At 41.6% G+C, this 27,914-nt stretch overlaps 1 protein-coding gene across 1 annotated transcript in view; it reads right to left on the reverse strand.

Annotated features, from left to right (window-relative positions):
• The window catches only part of ACTR3 (actin related protein 3), a 56,331-nt gene that overhangs the window by 12,465 nt on the left and 15,952 nt on the right, over positions 1-27,914 (reverse strand). The window contains exons 2-5 of the mRNA XM_054971007.1: positions 18,611-18,666; positions 10,513-10,637; positions 9,274-9,384; positions 1,350-1,445 (exon numbers count right to left, since the gene is read on the reverse strand). Coding sequence (XP_054826982.1) covers positions 1,350-1,445; positions 9,274-9,384; positions 10,513-10,637; positions 18,611-18,666 — 388 coding nt within the window. The remainder of the gene's footprint in view (positions 1-1,349; positions 1,446-9,273; positions 9,385-10,512; positions 10,638-18,610; positions 18,667-27,914) is intronic.

The following is a 27,914-nucleotide window of genomic DNA, read 5'->3' on the forward strand; positions in this document are numbered from 1 at the left end:
ACTCTACGCTGCAAAAATATTCTGGGAAAGGATTCAAATATAGCCAATAAAAGGAGTGAAATGGAGATACGTTAGATCATCCTCACTATACTGGGTCTAGTTGTAACAGATATTTTTCTGGACTGAGTGCATGTCATAACTTGTTCATACTGTAAGAAGGGTTATGTCCCCCAAGCATTTACACAGCCTCCAAGAACACGCAAACAGATTACGATTACCATTACTAGCTGAGAACAGATTTATTTTGGGGGGGGGAGGAGGTTAGTTTTCACTCTAAATGCTAATTCACATGGTGACATCACTGTGGGTAATGAATCATCATCATCAGTGATATTTTGTCTAACAAGCACTGTATTTCATATTATGGGGAAATAAGGGGTTAGACAGAGACATAAATTACATGCTATGCCTCATTTTACTATGGAGTATTTTGTTCTTAATTTGATCACGCTGTAAACCAGGGATAGCCTGGTAGCTCCATGAGCTTCCGACAATTCACCAGCTGCTGCATAATGGCTTGTGCACTCTCTAGAAACCCAGGAAAAGGTAGCAAAAGATAGGCATTTTGAAAAGTTTTATTTTACAGGGTTTTTTTCTGCGCTGCTTAGCTGATAGCATCATTTCTGCTGCTTTTCCAAGTTCAAGTTCTGTTTCTAGGACAGAACAGAACTTAGTAACATGCGGGGAAGGGAAGTAGATCAGGATATTTTTTATTATTCAGAAGTAGCTCATTAAAGAAAAGCTTGGCAACCTCTGCTTTAAACTAACCACAGATTTTTTTTAATGGAAAGCACAATGCAGATAACATACAGCTGTGAAGTACCCAATTCACTTCTGAAAACAAAATGTCAGGAGAGCAGCAATCAAGATTAAGCACTTGTTGCTGTGGAGGCTTTCTTTAATAAGATTTTCTTGGGTGTTGTGGGGATTTTTGAACTGTTACTGCATCACATGAATAAGGAGATTTGGTTAAAATAGTGGTTAAAATAGTGGGCCAAACTTATTTTAGTCTTAATTATAAGGATGAATATTTAACTGCAAGAGCAGAAAATCCACACAAGTGTAGTTTTTAATCTACAGAACCAGAATACAAGAAAGCAGATCCGCAACTTCCAATGACAGCACACTTGAGTTTTAAAACTATAATTTATCATAAAAAGGCATTCTTGGTGCCCCAATGACTGTGGTGTGAGAATGAAAACATTGTTCCTATTTGGTCCTGATAAAGCTACTAAAGATCATAAAGGACTGATGGAGATTAAGCACAACACAGGAGGAGATAATATGTTCTACTCTTAAGAAGTATTACTTTAGATGCTCCCTCCAACTTAAACAAAATTATTTCTTACCTGAACAGCGATGTAAAGTCCAGGAACATTGAAAGACTCAAACATGATTTCAGCAGTATATTCCCTGTTTTCTGGAGTATTGAGAGGTGGTTCAGTCTGTGAAGCAAAAACATCTAAAGTCAGCTCAAACTAAAAATGCCAAATATTTCACCAAACTAAATATGTCGTCCCCCCGCCTGCACCCCAAAAAAATCAGGTTTTTTTTTTTTTTACTTAGGTGTATTTGCTTCTAGAATTTTCCATGTTATGCCTTAATACATTAAGAATGGTATTTTGGAAAGAACTGCTAGCTTTCTATAGCCTTAGGTGGTCAGAACACAACTATACTTCACCGTCAGACTATATGCCTACGTGTTACTTTCCCACCTCTCCAAAAAGGCTATTGGAAAATACAACACATGCTTGTTCCATCCCATCTCTTCCTCCAAAGAGCAGCCAAGATGATGCATGGGAAACAAATCAATAGAAACACAGATATGAAAAGAGAATGACTAATGATGCAGGTGACGGCTAATGGGATGAATACATATTTTATTATATTCTATATGTAGGTATAGTATTTTAAAAGACATATATAATTGTTGCATTCAAGCACCAGTACAAGCTGCCATTAAACTCTGATTGGACACTGCTGTAGTGCTTAAATGTGCCTCTTACTTTCCCCACTAATCCTCATGAATGGAGCTTAAAACAGAGTTGCGCTTACCGTAACTACTGTTCATTGACGTCTTCTGTGCAGACACACATAGGGACTGCGCCTGCGCAGGCCTGCCGACCGGATTTTTCTTTTCTAGCAAACGTCCACTAGGGGGCGCACGTCCGATCCAATGTGCATGCGCGGCCGTTTCCCGCCCGAGCGACATTGGGCGACGTCGCCCCCTTTCCCCTCAGTTTCTCCTTTTGCCGCCGAATGTCTTCACATTATCTGGAAGAACACAGCGGGGTAGGAGGGAGGGTTGTGTGTCTACACAGAAGACGTCAATGAACAGTAGTTACGGTAAGTGCTACTCTGTTTTCACTGTCCGTCTTCTGTGCAGCCCCACATGGGAGACTCACAAGCCACTTACCCAGGAGGCAGGCACGTGTTCTCACCGAAAAAGAGACTGAAGCACTGCACTACCAACAGCAGCCTGTTTCCTTTCCCACACATCTAGTGCGTAATGTTTAGCGAACGTGTCAGAAGACGACCACGTTGCAGCCCTGCAGATGTCCTGCAAGGGCACGCCCCGGAGGAAGGCCGCAGAGGCAGCTTGCGCTCTGGTGGAATGAGCTTTTACTTCCAAAGGGCAAGGTAACTTAGCATGCGAGTAGCAGGCTCTAACAGCTTGAGTGATCCAACGGGAAATTGACTGGGCTGTAGCAGCCTTTCCCTTCCTGGGCCCATAATAGCACACAAACAGTTGTTTGGCACTCCTAAACTGTGATGTACGTTGGAGGTAAAATAAAATAGCCCTCCTCACATCCAAGGAATGTAAGGCTCTGTCAGAGCTACTGGAAGGGTCAGGAAAAAAGATAGGCAGGACAATGTCCTGTGAGGTGTGAAATTGAGTGGACACTTTGGGTCTAAAACGAAGGTCAGGTCTCAGCACCACCTTATTCTGATGGACCTTCAAAAAGGGAGGGTCCCACCTCAGTGCAGCCAACTCGCTAACCCTACGGGCAGATGTAATGGCTATCAAAAAGGCCACCTTACAGAATAACCATTTTAAATCACAGGTGGCCAGTGGTTCGAAGGGTGATTTCATAAGCCCCGCCAACACTACTTGCAGTGACCATTGGGGAACAATTTCCTTGACTTGTGGAAACATATTATACAACCCTTTCAAAAAAGACTTCGGCAAACTGTGGGAGAACACCGTCTTCCCATCTATTTTAGGATGGAAGGCTGAAATGGCAGCCAAATAAACTTTAATAGAAGAATTAGAGAGTCCCCCGTCCTTCAGGGACAGGAGGAACTCAAACACAGAAGACAACTGGCAATCCCAAACATTCACTTCGTTGCCAGAAGCCCAGGCCTCAAAACGCTTCCATTTAGCTGAGTATGACCTGCGAGTGGTGTCCCTACGGGCATTCAGCAAGATTTCAGCTACCCTGTCAGACATCCCTTCCGCCTCTGAATGTGCCAAGCAGTGAGGTTGAGTTTGGGTAGGTCGTGATACCAAACCCCCTTGTCGGACAGAAGGTCCGGGTTCAGTGTGAACCGATAATATGACCCCTGCGAAAGCTGCATGACATGCTGGAACCAAGCTTGTCTGGGCCAGAAGGGTGCCACTAGAATTAAGTGCGGCCCATCCCTCTGGATTTTGCTGACGACCCGAGCCAGCAGTGGGAACGGAGGGAAGGCATAAAACAGGTGCCCTGTCCAGCGTATCTGGAACGCGTCCCCCAGGGAGCGGTGACCTAGCCCTCCCCTGGAACAGAATTGCGGGGCCTTCTTGTTGGTCTCTGCCGCAAAGAGGTCTACGTCTGGGAACCCCCAGTCCAAAAAGATGGCGTTCAGGTAATTGTCTGCTACGGTCCATTCGTAGCTGTCGAATCGCATCCGACTCCATTTGTCTGCGATGACATTGGTGGTGCCGGGAATATGGACCGCCTGAATGAACACGCCTCTGTCCATGGCCCAGTTCCAGATCCGAACGGCCTCGTCGCAGAGGGCCTTGGATGTAGTGCCCCCTTGTTTGTTCAGGTAGAACATCGTGGTGCAATTGTCTGTGAGCACCTGAACCGCTTTCCGCTGCAGCGTGTCTGCGAACGCGATAAGGGCATAACGGACCGCTCTCAATTCTAGCAGGTTAATATGATCTTTCCTTTCCTGCTCTGACCAAACCCCATGCGCCCTCAGGGCACTACACTGGGCTCCCCATCCTACCGTGGAGGCATCAGTCGAGATTGTGATCTCGGTTTGGATGGACCCAAAAGCAAAACCCCCAAGAAGGTTAGCCTCATCAAGCCACCATCGTAAGGCCCGGACAATCCCTCTGGGGATGGAATACCGCTTATTCTGGGACTCGTGTTCAAAATCATGAACCGACAGGAACCACAGCTGGAGAGGTCGCATGTGCAACCGGGCCATAGGGGTGACTGCTGTAGAAGAGGCCATTAGGCCCAGCAGCCTCTGGATCGCTGTCACGGATTGGAACCTGCACTTGGAAAAAAGGTTCACCATCCTGCCAATTCTTAATGCACGCTCCCTGGGGAGAAAACCTCTGTTTACACCACCATCCAATTCCATATCGATAAACAGTATTCTCTTGGATGGGGTAAGGTTAGACTTTTGCAAATTAACCAAAAGCCCTAACCGGGAGCAGGTGAGCATCACTTTACGAATCTGGGCCAGGAGTGCATCAGCAGAGGGAGCTGCTAGAAGCCAATCGTCAAGATAGGGATAGATGGTACAACCCTGTTCCCTCAAATAAGCCACTACAACAGCCATACACTTAGAAAAAAACTCGTGGGGCCGTTGAGAGACCAAAGGGAAGCACTTGGTAATGGTAGGCCTTATTGTTACACAGAAATCTAAGGTACTTCGTATGACCAGGATGGATGGCAATATGAAAATATGCATCCTTGAGGTCCAGGACATCGAACCACATGTCCTCGGGCATTAACTGGAGGACCGTGTTCAGGGTAAGCATCCTGAACCTCTTGACGAGAACGAATTTATTCAGTTCTCGTAGGTCCAAGATGGGTCGCACTCCTCCATCCTTCTTGTCTACCAGGAACATCTTGGAGTAAAAACCTAAGAGGGGGTCCCGAGGGAGCACCTCCTTCACAGCCCCCTTCTCCAGTAGCGCCACAACCTCAGCCTGTAAGTTATCAGAAGAGGATTGTAATGAGTGGTCAGGAAGAGACAACACTGGGTAAACATCAAACTGAATTTTATATCCAACATTAACGATTTTAAGAACCCAACTATCGGATGTAATTTCAGCCTATGCAGAGGCAAACTGAACCAATCTGTTCCCAAACACGACAGACTGTTCGAATTCTAGTCAGAACTGCTTTGGCTGCGTTGCTGACTCTTTGGCATCGTGGGTTTGTGGACCGCGACGAGGGCGGTAGTTAGGCCTCCGGCGTTGGTAGGAACTTGCAGGCGGCTGGAATTGCCTGTAGGACCCATAGCGCGGATACGGCTGGTACCGCTGTTGCCGTCCCCGATAGCCCTGTGAAGGGCGATACTGGACACGATTCTCGGTGGATGGTCTGGTCGGGAGAATGCCGTAAGAACGGGCTGTCATCCGATCTTTGCGCTTCTGCGACAGGTAGTCATCCGTTTTGGCAGAAAATAGGGATTGACCCTCAAAGGGCAGATTCTCAACTTTATTACGCGTCTCAACCGGCAACGCAGTTGTGCGGAGCCACGAGTGACTGCGGAGGACGACGGAGGAAGCTAACGCCCTCGCAGAGGGTATCAACCGTGTCACGGCCCACATTTATTTGTTGCCGAGACAGCCGCAGGGCCTCATCGAGGATCACCTTTGCCAACACTCTCTGGTCTGCCGGGAGTTTTTCCATGAAGGCCGCCATGCGGTTCCAAAGGAATATCTGGTACGCCCCCATGATGGCTGAATAGTTAGAGATTTTCAGTGTCAGGGCAGCAGAGGAGTATAATTTCTTGCCCAAGGAATCCAGCTTCCTGCTCTCCTTGTCAATGGGCACCGCATAAGACCCCTGGCGTTGGCGGGCCTGCATTTCCTCTGTAATGAGGGAAGAAGGAGGCGGATGTGCAAAGAGGTATGCACAAACGTCATCCCGCGTCTTGTACAAGGCCTCCAGTTTGCGGGACGTCGGGTACACAGAGGCCGGCTTCTCACAGATGTCGTGAATGATTTCCACCAAGCCCTCGGTGAACGGGAAAGCAATAGTTGGAGGGTTACCGGACTGGACATATTGTAGAATTTTGTCCTTAGGCTTAGGATCTACGGCCGATATCTCGATGTCGAGAGAACGGGCCATCCTGACCATCTGCTCAGAGTAGAGCCGGTAGTCCTCAGACGGTGACACACGACCGGTCCCAATGATGATGTCATCCGGCGACGGGTCAGATGGAGGGCTGGGACTCAGACCCTGATAGGGTTCCGCAGGATGGTAAGGCGAAAGGTGCCTGGGAGAACCATAGTGGGAGAACTCACTCCGAGTGTCACCCCAATACTCCCTGCAAAATGATGGAGAGCTGGCATACAGGGAAACCGGCCTGCCATAGCCACTCCGATGAAAAGGCCGGTCCTCCCCGTCCGCATAGTCACCGGCATGCCACGTCTGGGCAACCCGAGGCGGAGCGTCGGGCAGGTCACCATCGTCATCAGTGGAGTGGTGCAATGGAGGTGACAGGTGCGGTGATGGGGTCGAGGGCTTTTCCCAGAGAACATCATCCGTCTGGACCGAAGCCGACTGCCTGTGCTTCGTCTTATCCTTCGACTTCTTCCTGCCCTTGGCGGCCGAAGTCGGATCGGAGCTTCGGTTCCGGTCCATCGGAGCCGGCAACACGGCCAACGAAGTCGATGCCTTCGGATCCGATCGAGAGCCCGTCTCCGGAACAAGGCCGGTGTGAGCCGATTCAGCGGGCTTCGGAGCCGACGCTGTCGGAGCAGGTGTCGGATCCGACGGCTTGGGAACCGATCCAGCCGGGATGTTCGGATCCGATGAAGTCCTCAGCACCTTCGGAGCCGGTGTGGCGGTCGGTTCCGACCTCGACGGGGACCTGGAATGGTGCCGCTTCCGAGTCGGATCCGACTTCGGAGTTGAGTGCTTGCGACCCGACGCGGAATTCGCAGCCTCCTTCGGATCCGGGGTCGGGTGCCGGGCCTGTTGGCGATCCGGTGAGCGGGAACGCGAAGTGGAAGCAGCCCTTTGAGATCCCATCTCAGGGGGGGTGTCAACAGTCCCACCAGCCGGTGGCGGCCCCCCCGGGGTACCGGGAGCCCCCGAAACCCGCATCGCCCTTCTCCACAGCAGGGCGTTCATTCGATTCGCCCTCTCTGCCCTGGCCTTCGGGGTGAACCGTCGGCAGTGCTCACATTTCCCGACGACGTGCCCCTCGCCCAGGCACTCGAGGCACACGGAGTGACCATCCGTCCTCGTCATCTTCGTGGAGCAGGTGGAACAGCGCTTAAATAGCGACTTCTCCGACATCTTCACGATCTCGATCGACAGAAAAAAAGTTTCCTCACAAAGCGGACAGCTAGATCTTTACCGGTCGGCGGCAAAGAAGAAACTGAGGGGAAAGGGGGCGACGTCGCCCAATGTCGCTCGGGCGGGAAACGGCCGCGCATGCGCATTGGATCGGACGTGCGCCCCCTAGTGGACGTTTGCTAGAAAAGAAAAATCCGGTCGGCAGGCCTGCGCAGGCGCAGTCCCTATGTGGGGCTGCACAGAAGACGGACAGTGAACGTAAAGCTTCCCAGTTTGATCAAGCTTCAATTCACTGATATCAAAAGGCAGATGCCTCACCAAATTGGAGCTTGATAAAAGCAGGATCACCTAACCTCTATGTGAAATAGGAGATGGGAGGGAGAAAAGCATGCGCAGCAATTATGAGTTTGTGCCCAAAGTTTACCTGTATTCCGTTACAACTTCTGAATTTTGCCACAGTCTTCCACTAAGAAATTCCTAACTCGAAATTTCTATAAATTTAAATTCTTAAAAAAAAATAACCCAGTGTCCCAAATAATGTAGAATTAAGCATGCTCAACATGCATTTTCATATTTTGGAAATGTTGGAAATGTTTCTGGATTGGTGAATACTCCTCCACCTGGCTTCTAAAGTGGACATTGACACCAGCTTTTAAAGCTGTTAAAGTAAGACATATGTTGAAGGCAATTTGCACTTGCAGGTTATCACAAAAAGAACAGCCAATATTTAAGGTGATTTCTGTATAGACTGACCCGAGAGGCTATATTATTTTTTCAGGCTTATTGAGAAAAGATTCCTATACATTGGGGGGGGGGGGAGACATGCTGAGTAGAAAACTATGTTAGACCATCATCTCTGATATATTAGCCTTCTAAGAATAGGGAACTTTTGAACCCACTCCTGCAAGTTTGTCAGTTTACCTAACAAAGCCTTAGTCATTACTGTTTCTAGCCATTGGTTGCTTGTGGGCTGATTCATACAATTAAACTGTCATGATTCGGTTTGGGATGGATAAAAGTTATAGCTAGTCACTTTCTGAACCTGTTGTGTGATTTCTTCAGGTTATCGCCAGCTTCCAGTCAACCTGTGTTAAAACTTCTAAATATAAGTTTGCAGTGGAGAGCTAGATATGTGTTTTCTCTAGTGTTAAAAGAGTAATTTGTCTTGTATCTTTGACCCAGATCTTCTCTCGTCAGCCAGCCGTAGTAAAAGACCTCTGCTTTTTTGAGAAGGGCAGCTAGCTTATGTAAACCCACCTAAGAGTAGAATAGTATGATTGGAAATTCCCAGCAATAATGGAAAATGTCATTTAAAGTGCCACCAATTTGTCTGTGACTTTAAAAGCTCTATTATAGTTCATATTGAACAGACTATGTTTCAACAATCTCAATATGAAAGTGGAAAAAACATATAAGCATCAGTGACTAAGAACTGTATCTAAGCAACGACAGTTGTTTTAAATAGTTTTAATTATATTAAGGCTTCAGATACACCCCTGCTGCATCAGTGAAGAAATACTTAGCTAAAATGTAGTTGCCAGGATACCAATTACCAGTTAAAAGGAAGCTTTTGCAAAATGAGAGGGAAGTAGTAGATTGAAAGGCATTGGCAACTCAGAAGGTCCTTGACTTTAACACTTAAAGATAAGCCATTAAAATCAGCAACTGACTACCCTGCATGCTTTCAAGCCATTGCTTGTGATTAGTTTCTCCTGAGCATATTAAAGCTAAAGGCTTATTCTACTTTCCTGAAAGGCTAACTGTTGACTCTTCAAAAATAATGTTTACTCACCAATAGAAAATAATGGTCTTCAGGTTCTGCCCTTAAATATTTGAAGATAACCTGTTCCATAAATCTTTCCATCAAGTCCCAGTCTTCAACTATTCCATGGCGGATGGGCCACTGAGCAAAATATCCAAAAACATTGAATTGGGTGTTTTAAGCCACAAGTTCTGTTATAGCTATAGCTTACTTTAACAGCTATGTATTAAATAAATGGGAAGAGAATATTGCCACAAGTTAATATGAATATTTTAGGAGACAACTGTGCATAGAACAATTGCATTTATTTTAAAATCTTAAAAGTGCAGAATACTTCGTCCTATTTAATCTTCACAATGCTTTAGCATAATTCTTCTTAGGCTCAAAAAATCCTAGATGAAACAATGATCTCTGTTCCGATTTTTTAATGTATATCTCAACTGAATTATCAGCTTCACACGATCATCGGAACAGCCTTGCTGGATCAGTTCAACACTGACGAGCCAGATGCCACTGAGACATCACTGGCAAGGCATATCGCAAACGTTGCCACTTTGACAGAATTATACTGGAGCTCAATTAGTTTCAAGTGAATGGGAATATCTGGATAATGTTATTGGCAAGCAATGCAACCAAAGCACAACTAATACAGTAAAACACACACTGAATCCCCAAAAGAAGAATTCTTAGAAAAATGGAGGGCTTGCACTAAAAGCTTATGGTGAACAAGGTAACTGAAGCATAACTCATGTAAGAATCGCATTAAAGCTATTTTATCCACTATGGGGAATTTATAAGATAAGTTTTCTCTCCACTCTTCACTTCTTGAGTTTTAGGTATAGAAAAAGTGACCAAAACTAGCTCAACAAAAGATGCCATCAGTTATACCATTCCTTTCAAGAGACAGTGTGAAACAAGTGAACATAGGTTTAAATATCAACTCCGATCTCAAGCTTATTGGGCAAGTCACTTTCCATTGATCTAACATCTCTCATAGGCTTGTTGCAAGTCTAAAATAGTGTTCTGAAGCCCCTGCTGACCCATCACCATGCAATAAATAACAACTAAAACTTGAAATAGTAACAGCCAAGTTGTTTATGACATCCCTACAACGCATTTAACTTTATATAATGTATTTGTTCTACTTGCAGACTGAATGCACTGACCCAAAGAAGGATGTTCGCTATTATTATATGGGACAAACTAAACCATCACAGAACCAGTAAGCGCACCACATAATTTAAAGGTACTTGTTTCAATTTTACATACCTTTGTTGCATATGTTGGTTTTTCTATTGCTTCATCCCCAATAAAGAAGTCTAGATCATCCACACCCTTCATAACCCTTCTTTGTGCTTGATCCCCAACTTTGGCTGATTCCTTAATAGCAATACCTTTAATAAAGAAAAGGTGATTGCATTAGAAAAAGACCTGCGTCCTGCAAGCAGCACCAATACTGAAGTAGGTAACTATTTCTATTATTAGGAAATATACAGTATCTCTAGGAATGATTTTCAAACACAATACATTTCTAATTTAATCTCACTTAAGACCATTTGTAACATGAAATGATTAGAACATTACAAAACAATACCAACACTAAGCTAAATTCCAAACCAATTAAGAGATGATTTGACTACCACTATCTCCAATACAGTTTCCATTCAAACCAATCTGACTAAACATGCATGTAATTTTAACATACTAATTCCTGTTTTCTCATATTGGAGAAGCAATTCAATGGGATATTGTGTGTAACATTAAGCCAGACCACTGAAAGCTAATGACCATAGTGTGATTTGTGGCACTGATGCAGAAAACATGGAAAATGTCCACCAACAGGGGGTAGGGAGCAATTTTTAACAATTTTCCCCTCATAGACAGCATTTGAGGCTGCAGCAGAAGAGGCAAGGAAAATAAGAGCCAAAACACACGAGAAGAAATACCTAGATTCAGCACGTGTTCTCTTACCTCAAGGTTTGCTGGGATCTGTAGGCGTCCTGGAAGCTTAAAGTTTAGCATTTACAGAGCAGCAGGAAGGGAAATACAGGCGCCTGTATTTCCCTTCCCCTTCCTGCTGCTCTGTAAATTCTAAACTTTAAGCTGCCAAGACACCTGCACTTCCCAACAAACCTTGAGGTAAGAGAACAAGTTTAGCATTTACAGAGCAGCAGGAAGGGGAAGGGAAATACAGGCGCCTGTATTTCCCTTCCTGCTGCTCTGTAAATGCTAAACTTTAAGCTTCCAGGACGCCTACAGATCCCGGCAAACCTTGAGGTAAGAGAACACGTGCTGAACCTAGGTATTTCTTCTCGTGTGTTTTGGCTCTAAGAAATTTTTCATGAGATTCAACCCCTTACGAAGTAATGAAGGTCACCATGAATCTACCCTAGCACTCACTACAACAGACAGTCTTGCATGAGAAACACAGTAAAGAAGATTAATATACAGAGGACAGCAGATTATATTAGTGGATTTATCCGAGTTATATGACCCTTCTCTCCTGTCTTGACTGAGAGATACTACAAGTAAAAAGGCAACTGGTTAGCATTAGGGACAGATCGAAGAAAGTGGCAAGTTTTCTATTCCCCAAATACAACTTATTAGTGTTTGCTATGCAAACTTCCTACGTAACAAGTTCTTTGCTCTTTTGTCCCTTTTCCACAGCTTCCCTTCTTTAAAAGTTTGGTAATACTAATAACTACTGTTTTAAGACATTTTATCCCAGACTCTTAATAAGTAAAGTATCTAGGATAAAAAAACCAAATTAAAAAAACAAAAAACTCTTTCAAGTGTCCACTCTTGTAAATTAAATCTATCATAATGTCATTCTTGCCAGAAATAATAATGACAAGTTTGTGTAGTGCAATATAGAGAACGTAGGTATAAGACAAGTTCAAGTCACTGCTTAATGATGCAGCTCACTATACAGAACTCCTGGAAAATTCTTATGACTCACTCTTAAAAGTTTCTAACCGAGTTGTGAGAATATTTGTGAAGTACTGAGGTTTCCAAGTCACAGGCCGAAAATCAAATGACAACTTGGGAACTTATATCTGCAGAAAGACAGCTAATAACCTATACTGAGCAACAGATATTACTTCCTCAGTCCTATAAATGATCAGGTAGATTAATTGTACATGTCTATTAATATATTTGCCAGCTTAGAGCACACAAATATCAGGGGATGTGCCCTAGACTGGTTCAAATCATTCCTCTTGAGATGGACTCAAAAGGTCAATGCTGGACACCATCTATCTTCAAGGTGGGAGTTATCTTGTCGGGTTCCATAGCATTCTATCTCAAGCCCCTCTGTCCATGTCACTCAGAACAGGAATTTCTCAGCATTTAGGCAATTAAGGGGGGTAACTTCCTCCAAACTACCCTGAAGTGGATTTTTCCCCCACCATAGATGAATGTTTTCTCATTTTAATGTCTGTTGCATATACTTTTTGCAAACACTCCTTAAGCAAATAAACTTAACTTTTATTTAAGCTGAGTCTGGAATTCATGGCTTGCATGTGGGTACACCCCAGAACAAACCTGGAGATTAGAAAGCCAAGGCTTTTGGAAAAGGAAGAGCTTTCAGTTTCAGAAACAAAAGAGAACGTGTCCTACCTGCATGATTGCTGACGTGGCTGTGATCACCACTCAGAATTGGGAGGAAGAGAGGCGACCTTCCCAACAATAGGGTTATATCTTAAGGAAATGGTTTAAAGAGCTGCTTTGATAAAAACATAGGGGCTACAGACTTTACTGCCGGGCACTGTCTATTACTGCTGTTTATTATGTCATGTCAACTTGCTTATGTTTCGTTTCAACATTGTTTCCACTCTGTATCAGATTTCAGCTTGTTTTCAAGTTTCTGCAGTCTTTACCAGTGATGGCGAACCTTTTTGAGCCCGAGTGCCCAAACTGCAACACAAAACCAACTTATTTATTTCAAAGTGCCAGCACTGCAATTAAACCTGAATACTGAGGTTTTAGTTAAGAAAAAACAACTCATACAGTTGTCCCAACTAATTAACATCTCTCTCTCTCACTCACTCAGGAGCCACGAATGAAAGTAAAGCAAGTTAAATCAAAGCAGGTTGCCCTTCTTTAGACCAGCAGCCCTGCTTGCAAGCACTCTCTCTCTCTCTCTCTCTCTCTCTCTCTCTCTCTCTCTCTCTCTCTCTCTCTCTCTCTCTCACTCACTCAAGAGCCACGACTGAAAGTAAAGCAAGTTAAATCAAAGCAGTTTGCCCTTCTTTAGACCAGCAGCCCTGCTTGCAAGCTCTCTCTCTCTCACTCAACAGCCACGACTGAAAGTAAAGCAAGTTAAATCAAAGCAGTTTACCCTTCTTTAAACCAGCAGCCCTGCTTCCAAGCACTCTCTCTCTCACACACACTCACTCAAGAGCCATGGCTGTAAGTAAAGCAAGTTAAATCAAAGCAGCTTACTCTTCTTTAGAAAGCCAGCCCCAGCAGTCTTGCTGCTGCCTCCGCTTCCTGCTGCTAAAGAGACGGGCAGCCTTGAGGAAAAGGAATCACATGGGCAGGGCCAAAACCCATGTGATCTCTGCTCAGAGCTACTGGAACACCATTGCAGGCGTTCCCCCTCCAAATGAGCCCTGGACCTAGCATCGGTGACTTGGCTCACGTGCCCAAAGAGAGGGCTCTGCATGCCAGCTGTGGCACGCATGCCATAGGTTCGCCATCGCTGGTCTATACGGTTAACAGTCAGACCCCTTCCTCACATCAAGAGAGCAGTTTATGGATGGAATATCATAAATGCCCCTCCATAAGTCCAAGGCACTGCCTGACCCAGAGCAGATTCCAGCTGGGCAAGAGCCTGGAAAACTACCAGAACATGAGTCAGAGGCAGCTGACTGACTTAAGACCCCTCCACATCCTGGAGAGAGACACAGAGATAACAAGGTTTCTTAAGAAAACCCATCTCTAATCGCATCAACACCTTGCTTCGCTTTCCCTCACCCTTCTATCCTAATCAAAGCTATTCCACAAACCTGGTAGCTTTCCCATCTGGTGCTTTCCAGGTCATCAAGCAATATTTTCACTTAATGTCTATCCCAGATAGTCACTTCAAGCCTCTCCCAACTTATTCTTCTACCTCCGGACACGCCATTAAATGATTGTTTTTGGGTGCAACACATCAGCTTACCCCAGGAGCATTTCACTCTATAACTGGGCTCCCCAGCGATATGCTCTGTATGTGTGTTCTGGATCCATATAACCACCCTCAAGTTTGCTCGAGACTCCTCGGTGAAATATTGGTCATTTTACTGCCTCCGCAGACTTCTGTTCTTCGAGACTGGTAATTATCACTCTTCTTGAAACTGCTTTCTCCCACTTTCCTCCCTGACTTTCCTAGTTAGCCTTGCATGCCATGTGTGATTTTCTGTACGTTTGTCTTTTATTTCTTTTTCATAAAAAAATCTTTCCGGTTGAACATCTGCCTGATTTATTTTAGAGTTCTCTAAGGGAATAATCCCCATAAACATTGTTGGAGATGTCTAGTTACTCCCTTTTGCTTGCCTCCTTAATGCTAATTCCCCCAACCAATTAAGGAGACCTCCTATTTGCGTAATAATAACCTACTGTATGTTCCAGCTATTTTTTGTATGGAATTACACTGTGTAATCCACCTGGAATCTCAGTGAGAAAGGTAGACTATAAAGTATAAATGAAACCAGTAGGAACCATTTCTGCATTAACAGTCATACATAAGCTAGATAATCTTCTTGCTTAACATCAGAATGGAGGGAATACTGGTATTTTAGAAAAACAACACATTCTGACAGCATGTACGGGACATTATACCTGGATAGACCAAGAACTAGGTTACCATGATGTTTCAAGATATATGAGAGCGAGCGAATGAGCGAGAGAGAGAGAGAAATGAGTGAATGAGTGCAAGCTGAGTGGGGCTCGGCTCCAAAGGAACGTAAGCTGCTTAGAATTCATTCTGTTCTGCTGCTTGCTTTATTTTCATTTGTGACTTGTGGGGGGGGGAGACAAAATGAGTGAATGGGTGCAAGCCGGGTGGGGCTGGACTCCAAAGGAGGGTAAGCTGCTTTGAATTCATTCTGCTGCTTTATTTTCATTTGTGATTTGTGTGAGAGAGTGCGTGCATGCAAGCAAGCAGGGCTGGCTCTCCAGAGGAGGGTAAGCTGCTTTGAGTTCATTCTGCTTTAAGAAAATACCTGGAGATTTTTGGGGAAAGGGGCCTGAGGGGTGGATGGTGCCTTCTGATACACTTCCGGTGATGTCAGGGGGTGTGGCATATGCTAATGAGATATGCTAATGAGTTCCTGACATTCTTTTTCTAGGAAATGACCCCTGTGAATAGTAGTTTCTGGTCACAGCAACCTGCCAAAGATTCTTACACTTCTTAAAAGGAAAGGAAAAGCAGACATCTTACATCTAATAAAAGCTCTATGATACAATGATCTTGAGCAGTATATAGTTATTCTTAGTCATTTATTATACAATAGGCCAAAGGAGTAACAAAAAGTTTGCAACTGCAGGGATCTTTTTTTGGATCCTTATCAACCAGTAAAAATGTAGTGTCTCATAGGGAAATGAATCAGAGCTAGCTTGCAAGCATAGCGAAATATAACATCTCCTAAGATTAACATGCAAAGGGCACTCCAAAAGCATGTGTGCAATAGTATCAATTCTACCTGAACATGTACAAATTTGTTCTGAATGCAATAAATGCAGAAACCTACCCCACATGATCACCAAAGAATGGGCATTTTGTCTAGCCAAGGCAAAAGCTCTTAAAATACCTAAAGAGGTCAACAAATGGGCATAATGGAGGAGACTTCAGGGGAGGAATAATAAACAACTGAGATGAACAACAGACCTTTGGTGGTAAGATTCCTGCTTTTAAAATACATACCCATACACTAATAATGGAAAACCATGATCCTAAACATGGACTGACATGATGCTCTGTCTTCTTTTCTCCTCCCCACACATACAACTTAACTGTAAATTGTATTTTCAGAACCAGATTTGATGACAACATGACACAATACTCCAACTGCAGTATACATAAATACAACAAACATAACAGCACCGGTGCCACATCAGACCAATGGTTTACACAGCAGCCAACCATATATCACCATAAGGACTATAAGCTAGTCATGGAGGCTGAAGCTGCTCCCTACTGTTGCCCTCCCCCCCTGAAATTTAGAGAACGAATGCCTCAGCACAGAAATTTCATTTAGTCACTGTAGCTAATAAGCCACCAATGGGCCTATTGTCCATGTATAATACCCTTTAAAATGAACAAAACTAATAACCTGTGCTACATTCTGTGACAATTTTTAAGTTACAAAAATAATTCTTTTTGTCTGTTCCGAATCTACTGGCCATCTACTTCACTGGGTACACACACATTCAAGTATTATGGTATTTCCACCCACAGCAATTCTGTCCATTCCATTTAAGTTAGAGTTTAAAGGACTCCATGCCCTCTCAAACATACAGAGCCAACCCAATAAGCCACACTGTCCTAATAGAACTTCTGTTCAGGGATAACCAAAGCTGATTAATAGTTTACACACTACAGCACTGAACCTCATGGTTCAAGTTCGCATTTTGTCTATGTCAAGCTACGGAAGAAAATATGAGGAAGAACAAGGAATGTTGTAAGAATCTGCTAAAAATCATGCAACCAGTGACAAAGGCACGAACACATTGATTTATATAATAATGGTTTTTCTTCCCCATAGTAGTTTAGGATTGTGAAGTAATTAAACAAGAAATGCAGTTATTTGTCTGACAAACATTGACTGCAGTTAAATCCTATTTTGAGCTACAGTTCACTGCAAGAGATTGCTCTCACTATAATTATTCATAAATCTGGCCTCAAGGACAGAAGACTAATAAAATGCTTTAATTTCATAAACTGATATTATGTTCCCCGAATGGCAATTTCTTTCACACGAAACAAGTATGTTATTAAGGGGGGAAAAACAAATGGGGGCTGTAGGAAGGCTAAATATTCCAAAGACCTTTAAAACCTTTCCATGAGACATGTTAAATGACTTTCAAAGGGATAAGCTCCATTTCAGGCAAGGGAAATAGGACGTAAGGTATGAAGAGCCAGCAACCCATTTTAATCATCCTGCAGTGCAGCAATGGGCCACAGCAAGGCATTCAATGAAAGAAACATGGAAGCAAAATTCTGCATTAACTCAGGGAAGTTACTCCAACAAGAACCAGTACTGCTACCTGAGATCTGCCAATTTATAAACTTAATTCCCCATATACATCTTCCTCTAAGACTCTTCTTCTGCTACATCTGGTAGCTAGTCAGAATTTAATGGTTTGTCCTTTTTAAGAGCACATTATGATTGTTTTCGATCATTTAACTAATCACCTAGCACTAACATATATATAAAAGGTTAAGAGAACAATTCCCCAAAGCAACTTTATTGAGTTCTCCAGTCTAATTATGACAATTTCACTAACATGAAGCAGGTGTTAAAGAGCCAGTTTGGGGTAGTGGTTAAGAGTAGTAGGACTCTAACCTGCAGAACCGGGTTTGACTCCCCACTCCTCAGCTTGAAGCCAGCTGGATGACCTTGGGTCAGCCACAGCTCTCCCAGAGCGCTCTCAGCCCCACCCACCTCACAGGGTGATTGTCATGAGGATAAAATAACACACTTTGTAAACCACTCTGAGTGGGTGATAAGTTGCCCTGAAGGGTGGTATATAAATCAAATGTTACTATTATTATTGAAAAATAAAATAAATAATTGAAAGTTAAAACTAATGAAGTCTTCAGGAGCTTGTTCAAGAATAATTTGAAAACCAGAGAAAAGCCTTTATCAGGCATTAGGAAAACCAAATTAGCAAATAAGACAAAAAACTACTTTAAAAAACTGAAATAAAATAACCCATCTCCTGCTATTCATCTTAAACACACTAAATGATTGATAACCCAATAAAAGACTTGAACATACCTGAATACTAACAGAAATCCATTTTTAGGACTAGAGAAATATTATTTTAAAGTGTAAATCAAACACTAATGTTACTGAACGCCTGTACATAAATGTCCTTTGCAAGTAACTCCCTGTATCATAACTTTGAACACAGAATCCATGTTATTAAAATGTGTTTTTCAATATCCAAACTGTCCCTCCATATAGTATGATATCAATGTAAACCTAATAAGCATTACTCAGACTTCTGAATATACATTTTTTTCAAATGTTTTTCCATGAGGCTTAAAAGCTCCCATAATAAATGTATCATATTACATATTATATGTAATATTGTAGAAGGCCAAACGATATTCTTAAATACAACTTCGGCTTACTCAGCACAAAAATAAAAAACTTACATGAAGGAATGATGAACTGTGGTTCTGTATTACCAGCATATCCCAATTTGGTATACCTGTAAAAGAACAATATGAACAGGTTACACAACAATGACAGGGTAGAACAGTTATAAAAGATACCGCAGAGAAATATTCTTTCATACAGATATTGAGACAGATCAACTTCACTCATTAATCTTCACGCTTAAGTAACAGCCCAATTTCAGAATTTGCATTATCAGAAAAATAACCTTTAAAAAGTTGTTACAAATTATCCTAAATATACATTACTTAGCACATGACTCAAAAGAATTCTGAAGAAAGGCTCCACATAGTGTAATAATATTGTTTTAGGCTAACAACGCTGGTAGAAGAAAAATCCATGGATGTTTTGTAGGATTCTGCTGTAGTTGATCACCAAGCTGAAGAGCTTCCACCTAGTACCAACATATGGAAAAGGTTAAGAGGCAACAGATTTCCAAATGATTTTTCATTTAACACCAGCTTGCCTGTTCAGCTAGAAGAAATTTAAAAATGCACCCCATTCTACTTTTTTCCTTTCTCTTATGATGGGTTTTTCTGTTCCTAACATGTTAAGGAATTAAATGTACTCTTCTCTGAAGTACAACAGTACCAGTTAATAATTTTTTTAAAAAACAAGGATTTCAAGGTTGTAGTCTACCTTTAGACTACTTTTTTTTCTTTAGCAGTAACATTGCTGAGAGACTCTTAAAGCACATCTGATTTTAATTTGTACTTTAATTTTAATATACAGATTCCACTGAGATTTACATGGTGCATGCTTCCTTATCCTGGAACCCTTACTCTGACAGACTGACTATAATTCACAAACCGACCTAAATTAAGTCTAATTCAGCTTTACCATATTTGTCAATATAGGTACATAAACTATTACATTATGGCCACTCCACATGTTCAAGCAAAAGTGGCCAATATAACATAGCAAGTCAATACTCAGAATCCATTTTTTTAGCTGCGTGCACATTTAATGTCTTTTTGTGAATATAATATTTTTATTCAGCTCCATTTTCTCTTTGAATTTGATTCTTCACATTTCTTTTCTGTACATCATATGTCAGTTTTGTCACTAAATTTCTCACCTTCACTCTTTTGTAATTGCATCTTCATGGAATGCTCTGTTCTCTTACATTTGCTATGTCCTCTTTTTAAAGGCAGATTTTTAAACGACTCCCCTCATGTTTCCACAAATCCAATTTACTCTCACCATCTGGCTATCAATTAAATATACTTTGTGCCTAACTATCTGCATCTTCTTTCTCCTTTCCCATCTTAGGTTCCTTGTCTTCTAGGATCCTTCCTTGTCTAAAAGACAATAAGCAGGAACTATTTAAGCTTCAGTACAGCACCTACTGCAGTATTTTTATTGTCAACTAATAAGTGGGCCATTTTATTGCTGTATAAGTAATTTCGTAACTTTGATTTTAGCATTACAAAGACTTTCATGACACACTAAAGCCATAAACACTACACTTTCTCTCTCTGTACTATAAGAGAATGGTAAAAGGATGCTATAAAATCTTATTCACAGTAGCAGTACCCAAACCTATAGAAATCACAGTTGGCTTATGCTTAACTCTGCATAGAATCATATTTCTAACTGACTTCAGCATATTTTGCTCTGGCCAATGACCACATTTTTAATGCCACAAATAACATACTTTAAGAATAACTCAATGATGTTAATGAGTCACTTCAGGAATAAGTAATGAGACCATTCTATTACTAGCATATTGGTCATTGGTATTACTGAAATATCACAAAGCTGTACTATGTTTGCAATGGATCTGGAAGCCAATGTATTAGCAGTACTATTATGAACTGTGTACTATATTGCTATTTTGCAGTACAGATGTCTCCATGACTCACAATGACAAATAGTCAAGAATGATTTCTATTGACAAAGCACACACTTCCAAGTCTATTAGGCATACACATAGTTTGAGAACCACGCCTATTTAAACTGGCTTTCTTCATTCAACACAGTCAACGAGGGGAGCTAATTATTAGAAGGCATATATTAAAATCCCCTGAAAATTGAGTCAACACCATCTACTGGAATTCCAGAACATTTCTAGGCGTTATCCTGCTTTTACTACATTGTCTTATACTTTTGTAATGCCACTTGTTACACTGTTTATAGCAGGGGCCCTTAATCTTTTTGAGCCCGCAAACAAATTTGGAATTCTGACAAAGGGTAATGGGCACAACCATAAAATGGTTTCTGTAGCAGGTGGTGCCAACCACAAAATGGTCATCATGAGAGGCCGAGCTACACACACAGAGGAAGTCCAAGAGCAAGATGTTAACAGCTGCCTCTGGAAAAATGTTATTTTAATCTGCATAGCTAATTAGATGCCCTGCTGCACAAGAGCTCCATTACTTTCTAAAAATACTTGTCAGGCATCAATAGAGGTCTTGGCAGGCACCATGTTGCCCACAGGAACCATGTTGGAGACCATTTAGGTAGTTTGTTGTTCATTTATCTCATATTTCTGTAACCCTCATCCCATTGCACTGTTCATTGGTGTTTTATAACATTCGATTTATATACTGCCCTTCAGGACAACTTAACGCCCACTCAGAGCAGTTTACAAAGTACGTTATTATCCCCACAACAATCACCCTGTGAGGTGGGTGGGGCTGAGAGAGCTCTGGAAGAGCCGTGACTGACCCAAGGTCACCCAGCCAGCTTCAAGCGGAGGAGTGGGGAACAAACCCCGTTCTCCAGATTAGAGTCCCACCACTCTTAACCACAGCACCAAACTGGTATGTTGTATGAGTGCATTGTTTTTATTCTGTAATCTGCCTTCAGTTTCAGTAAGAAAGACAGGCCGTAAAATAAATAGTTTTTAAAATTACAACCATAGCTTAAAAATTCAAAACAAATATCTTATAGCATGAAAAGAGACAATTAATTATAGATTTTATAAAGTGGGTATTATGCCATTAAATGTTTGATATGTTTTGCAAAAGTTTCACACTTCCCTCCAATACCAAAATCTGTAAAACCATTTATTTAAAATATGTATATACCTGCCTTTCTTCCAGGCATTCCAGGACCCAAAGATAGTAACACTGTTCATGTTTAAGCACCAGAAAAAAAGTTTAAAATATCTTGCCAACCAGTTTTCCCCTGAAATGTCATTCCCAGCTGCTTGCATTCTCCATGAAGTACCACATCCATATTGACAAGGCACACATGGGTCCACAATACTGATGAGGATAAAAGCAGCTGGGGAAGGGGGGCAGGTTGCAAGGTCAACAGGACTGTTCAGGCTTTGTTATATGCAAGTGCAGCATAATATGTAGTCTGCCCCAAGAGCTTTCCACATTAGTCCTCAAATTCTACTTACTCCCTTTAACAAAAGTACAGAGTACTAAAGTCCACCTGTCACTTTGCTTTTATTCTTTACTCCTACTTTTACATTATCTAATACTATCTCTGTCCTTAAACAACCTGGATAAATATCAGCAATACATAAACAATGTATCTCTTGGGCAAGTATTTCCCAGATTTGCAGAAAGCTGAAGCTGGAATTTAAACTAACTATCTCACTTGCTTAGGTTCCCTGGAATTGTTGAGTATGTTTATTCTTAGACTAACAAAAGTCATTTTATTCTCTTTTTCTTATTTCTCAGGAGGTTCAGACATGAAGCTGTGAACAGAAAGCTGCATTCAAGTCTTGTCCAAACAGGTACAACATATCAGCAACGATAAACTCTTGGAAATATGTATCCTCAATATATGTACACATCTATATACAGATTTAAGAACTTGTACCTTTTTGTGACAGATTAACAAACTCAGGGGATGCTATCTTTAGTTCTTGTGAGGCACCAAAATGCAGACCCATGTTCACGTTAAAAAAGTTTTAACCTGCTTATAAACAAAAGTAATCACTTATTTCCTATGTAATAAGTTAGAGACAGGCATCTCTTATGTGAACATGAACACCAATCAGAAGCTTCTGCAAAATTCTCAGTCAACTATGCAGAACTTTACAGACTAAAAAGAAAACTATGGCTCAGTTCAGACACAGAAACATAGTTAGAAGGGACCCAAGGGTCATCTAGCCCAACCCCCAGGACAATGCAGGAAATTCAAAGCTATCTCCCTCCTTACTTCTATCAGTGAACCCTGCTTTAAGCTCAGAAGAAGGCAAAAAACCTCCAGGACACTCAGTAACTCTGGCCTAGAGGAAAATTCCTTCTTGAGGCAAAAACGGTCATCAGCATTACCCTAAGCATGTAAGAAAGGGACACGATAGCCTAGCACCAGCTCATCCCTTCATACCCTCCCTCTCCCAATTGGCAATACATTCATGTTGAGTCAGAGAATCATCAAGCTATGATTTAAACAAACTAGGGTTACCAGTATATTCATCTGAAAAGAGGCCATTTTATTAACTATGGTTAATTATTTCCAAACCAGAATCTGAAAATATTGTTTGAAGATGCTTCATGTATCACTAGTTGTTGCCTGGCACCACTGGTTCCAGAGATGTCCAGGCAGAGCTGAGGCAACATTTGTCAAGGCAAACCATGATTTTAATGGTTTCTCACAGAGCACAACACCAAAGTAAAAACATTATATAGCTTAGCAGCAATATCAAATAGGCATTATATACCAACATCCACTAATGGATCCCTTACAGGATAAGATCAGCTCTGTTCTACCCACTTTCTTGCACTGTGCCATCAGACAAGAGATGCTTATATTCTGGAGCAGCTAGAGCAACAGCTGTTGCTAGGCAATAAGGCTGAGGGAAGGGAGTGATACAAATTTTAAAGCAGAAATATTAAAGGTGCAAGGAGGAAAGGAAGGACTGGAGGATAAACAGTGGAGGGAAGGTGCTGCATGTTACAGGAGTTTTAAGACTGGTACTGCTGCAAAAGAATGAATCTCAACTGGAGGGGCCTGGGGTTCAGAAATATTTTAGGGGAAGAAAGGCAGTAGCTGCAGCTTACCAGAAGGATGACAAATGGGAGGATTTGTCTGCAGTGCATACGAAATATTAGATAGAAAGAAAAGATGGGCTTGCGTATGACGATAACGAGGCAGGAGGCTGTAGTAAAGAAGAGTGTTTGAATACATGCTCCGGCTGTACAAGAGCAGAGAGGTGAAGGATGCCAAGGATGTTTTCTACTGATGCTAAAAGACAAATTGCCTGAAAGCCAAAAGGGAAATTAAATGGATTTTATTGGTTTTAGGTGAAAGAGTGGCCATTTCGGAGACACAAGGCCTTCCAACAGATAAAAAGATAAACACTTAAGAAATATGGGAAATAGGAGCAGCAAGGAATAACAGAACAGCGGAGCCGTCTCTGGGACAACTAGCAGCAACCAGAATGGAGAAATGTCTGCTGGCAGCAAAGGGTTCTGCAGGCCTAACTAGGTCTCTCTCAGGAGCAAAAAGGACAGCAGACTACATGATACGGAAATGGTCCACAGGCACTATTCTAATAAATGCAAAGATAATGACAACAGCTCATTGTTCCCATTTTCATGACAGTGCTATAGCAATCTAGAAACTTAAAGCAATAATCCCCAAAATGATATGCGCCAATATCTTTACTGCATCCATTTATTTCTTTGACAAAGACTCTCTTCCCCAAAGCAAGAGACCATCCTAGCTTTCCACCTCACTGAGGCTGTGTTTCAGAAGAACCCAGGAGATATCACCTTTGTGTATGTATGGAGCACCCATTCAGAACAGTTGCCTTCCTCATTAGATGGCTTACAACCTCCCAACATCCTGTCAACTGCCCGCCTGCATCCCATGCAGTCATTTTGTGATTGTCCCATAGAAGCCATTTTGTCATGACATCCACTTCTCATTCTCAAAATGCCAGAAGTGCCCATAGGCTCAACAAGTTTGGGAATCCCTTCCTTAAGACATTCTTAGATAATCACTGCACTTTCAAGCCATTCCAAGCTCAAGTTAGCAAAATGCAACATACTAAGTTTATATAGCTGTTTTATGAGACAGCACAGACAAGATTATCATTACTTTTCCAATTCCCATGATTGGTCTCTCTGAGAAGAAGGAGCATTAAAGGCATCTCAATATAACCAGTATGATGTAATGGTTAAGATAGAATGCTGGAATAAGACTGGAAAAGTCCATTCTGCCATGAAGATCTCATGCCAGTCACTCTCTTTCAGTCTAACCAACTTAACAGGGTTGTTGTGAGGATAAAGTGCAGGAGGGGAGAACCTTGTATGCAATTTAAGTTCCTCAGAGGAAGGGCAGGGTAACAGGTTACACTGATGGGAACTATTTGCTGCACTTGTTTATACATCATTCCAAATGCACTTTATGTTCCTGATGTATGGAAATTTCATGTTGCTGCAACAGGATGGAACACCTGAATATAATAAACAGCCCTCAATGGAATAATCAAGTTTTATTCTGTTTCCAAAGTCATGCATAACAACATTAACTATGTGTAGTATGAGGAACAAGTTTTGAATCCATATTGAGAACCAAAAAAATATAGGCCACAGTACATAGCTGAGTACAGATGACACTGGACTCCTTGGGATGTATTTCTGAGAAAACATGCAAAGTATCCAGGCTGCTTGTGTGACAGTTGCACATTTAATAAAGTAGTAAAGATCAGACAATAATCTAGCACACTGAAAATAAATAGAAGACTATTTAGGATTAACAGACTGCTTCGTAGTTTATGCAGGAAATGATCCACTGCACACCCAAAAATCATGAAAACTGGTAGAAAATGCTAAGATGTACTTCCAGTAAAAAGTCTAGGATCAAGTTGTACAATTCAGCAGTTCTAAAAATATTCATAGCTACTTTAACAAAAGTGCCAGAGACTGAGTCATGAAAATAAATAAGATTATTGGCAGATGCTCTAGCCACTCAATATTGGTTTTATCAGCTCTACAACTAGCATTTTAGATTCTGAATGAGAATTAAACTTTAAGTGGAACAGCTTCACATTCATGTCACAAATAGAATACCAGCAATTCTCAGTAAACCAAAAAAGTACTAGAAATTGAAGAAAAAAGAAATTTAAATGTGGAAAGTTACACTTGGACAACAAAAAAATATGCAACACAAGAGCAGGACACATCTAATAAACTAAACAGACCTACCCTACCAAAGGTTTTTACTCAGAAATTTCTTAGCAAGCTCAGTTTTGCAATATAAAAGTAGTACAAGTCATGCACAAGATATGAATCATCTGTGAATCAAACAAGAGGCACGCCCCAAATTCAGTTTGTAGTAGCAATTTTCATTATATAAAGTGATCTTACTATTTGCTAATTCTATATTCCTCACCATTCCAATATTCAGGTGATTTCATAATATACAGAGCATCAAAGCATGAAATGCAGAATTAAACCCTAAATACTTTCCAAAAAGAAATCAAACACATTCATAAATAAAAAAACACAAGTAAGTTATGTGAAGGGGTGGATTATACTACAGAAATCAGTATTTTCCCCCAGTGTAGAGAATCCTGACAGGAATATCATTGAAAATACTGAAGTGGCTAATAATTCCTACTGACCCTTATGCCAGGGTTCTAAAGTTCAAAAAGTTAACCAGGTTGTGACCATTGGGAAAATATATTTTTAAAAATAAACCTACTAAATTTCTTGTTCAGTAGGGAACTAACCCATTAAACAGATAATTAGATAGCAGTTATTTTCTAATATTAAACTGATTAAAATGGTAAAGATAGAACAAAATTATAACACGAGCTTCCCCAACATATGCTAGCAGAAGCACCATCAAATCAAGAAATATCGTGAGCAGAGATTACATATTTGTTATTACATATTTGTTATTTAACTACTGCTAGAATAATAATGTTTCACATAATTAATACTGATGTGTTTCTCAACCACCCAATACTGAGGCTTGGGTAGCACTTAAAAACCTTTTAAAAGTTAACATTTATCCTAAAGGCATTTATACAAGGAATTTTAACGGAACAACACGACAAATTTAAGAGTACAGATAAAACATTTTTTTAACTTAGATATTCAGAAAGTATTATCAGAGAAACTGAACTTTAGTTAACTATGAAAAGAAAGTATCAGGGGTGATAAAAAATGGAAGTAAGTAGTACAGCAGACTCTCAACATTTACGGGGATCTATTCCTAGGATCACGATGAATGAAAACTCCACAAATACCAGGAGACAGAGGTGTGCTGGTTCTCAGTAGCAAAACAATCAAATTCCCCACAAAATGTAATTATATAATAACAATGGTGTGGTGTGAGTAAAAATACGCTGGAAGCAACATCATGTGATTGGTCACAGAATCATAGGGTTGGAAGGGCCCTCCAGAGTCATCCAGTCCAACCCCAGTCTGTAGACTGTAAGTGAAATTGCAAGTCGCAAATCCATGAAAGGTGATGGTTAACTGCTCCATACAGATTATATTGTCTGTAGTACTTAAATCAACAAACCCTTATTGGTTCCTCAAACATTTTATCCATGGTGTCTACTATAATTTGGGATTTTCTTTTAATAGAGAACAAAAGATGTACAAGACTGCCAAGATGTTCATCTACTTTAACAGTAACCACCCCCCAGCCAAAGTAAAAACACAGGATAGCACGAAGACTCAGTGAGACATCCGAAATCTCGATGATGCTATATGGAACAACCACCACATAGAAGACTTACATAACCATGAGTTGGCACCTTGACTGTAAGACATCTCAATGAATACGCACACAAAAACCTTGACATATCTACCCTGCTACCTAATACAATTACCTTTTCCTGAAACTTTGTGATCAGAGACCAAAAATATACTGTGCAAAATGGGGGGGGGGGGCTGCTGCACACACAGTACCTGCTTCAAAAGTTCAAGAAGTCACATTTTACTTCAAAAGCCTTCAAAGTGCCTTTAACAACTTTATGGTAGCAAACAGTGACTGGCTATATTTATTTTATTTATTTATTTGATTGCTAGCCTGCCCTCCACACAAGTGGGCTCAGGGCAGGTTACAATAGGGTATAAATACATTTAAAATCACAATAAAACCACATCGTTTTGATGATAATAAAATACAGTAAAATACAGTTCCCAAGACAGCGGTCCATACCATCCACCCCTGCCCATGGTGCACGGGGGAGGGGGGGGGAGGAAACAGCCATTCTGGTCACATTATGACTCATGGAGGAGGAGCAAGATGGCTATACAGTCTGACAGGACACCGGTAGGGAGGCTCAACAGATGGATACAAGACTGGCCTCAACCATATGCCTGTCAGAACATCACCATGTCAGTGAAGCTC

The sequence above is a fragment of the Eublepharis macularius genome, chromosome 2 (genome assembly GCF_028583425.1).
Source record: "Eublepharis macularius isolate TG4126 chromosome 2, MPM_Emac_v1.0, whole genome shotgun sequence".
Taxonomy (NCBI): domain Eukaryota; kingdom Metazoa; phylum Chordata; class Lepidosauria; order Squamata; family Eublepharidae; genus Eublepharis; species Eublepharis macularius.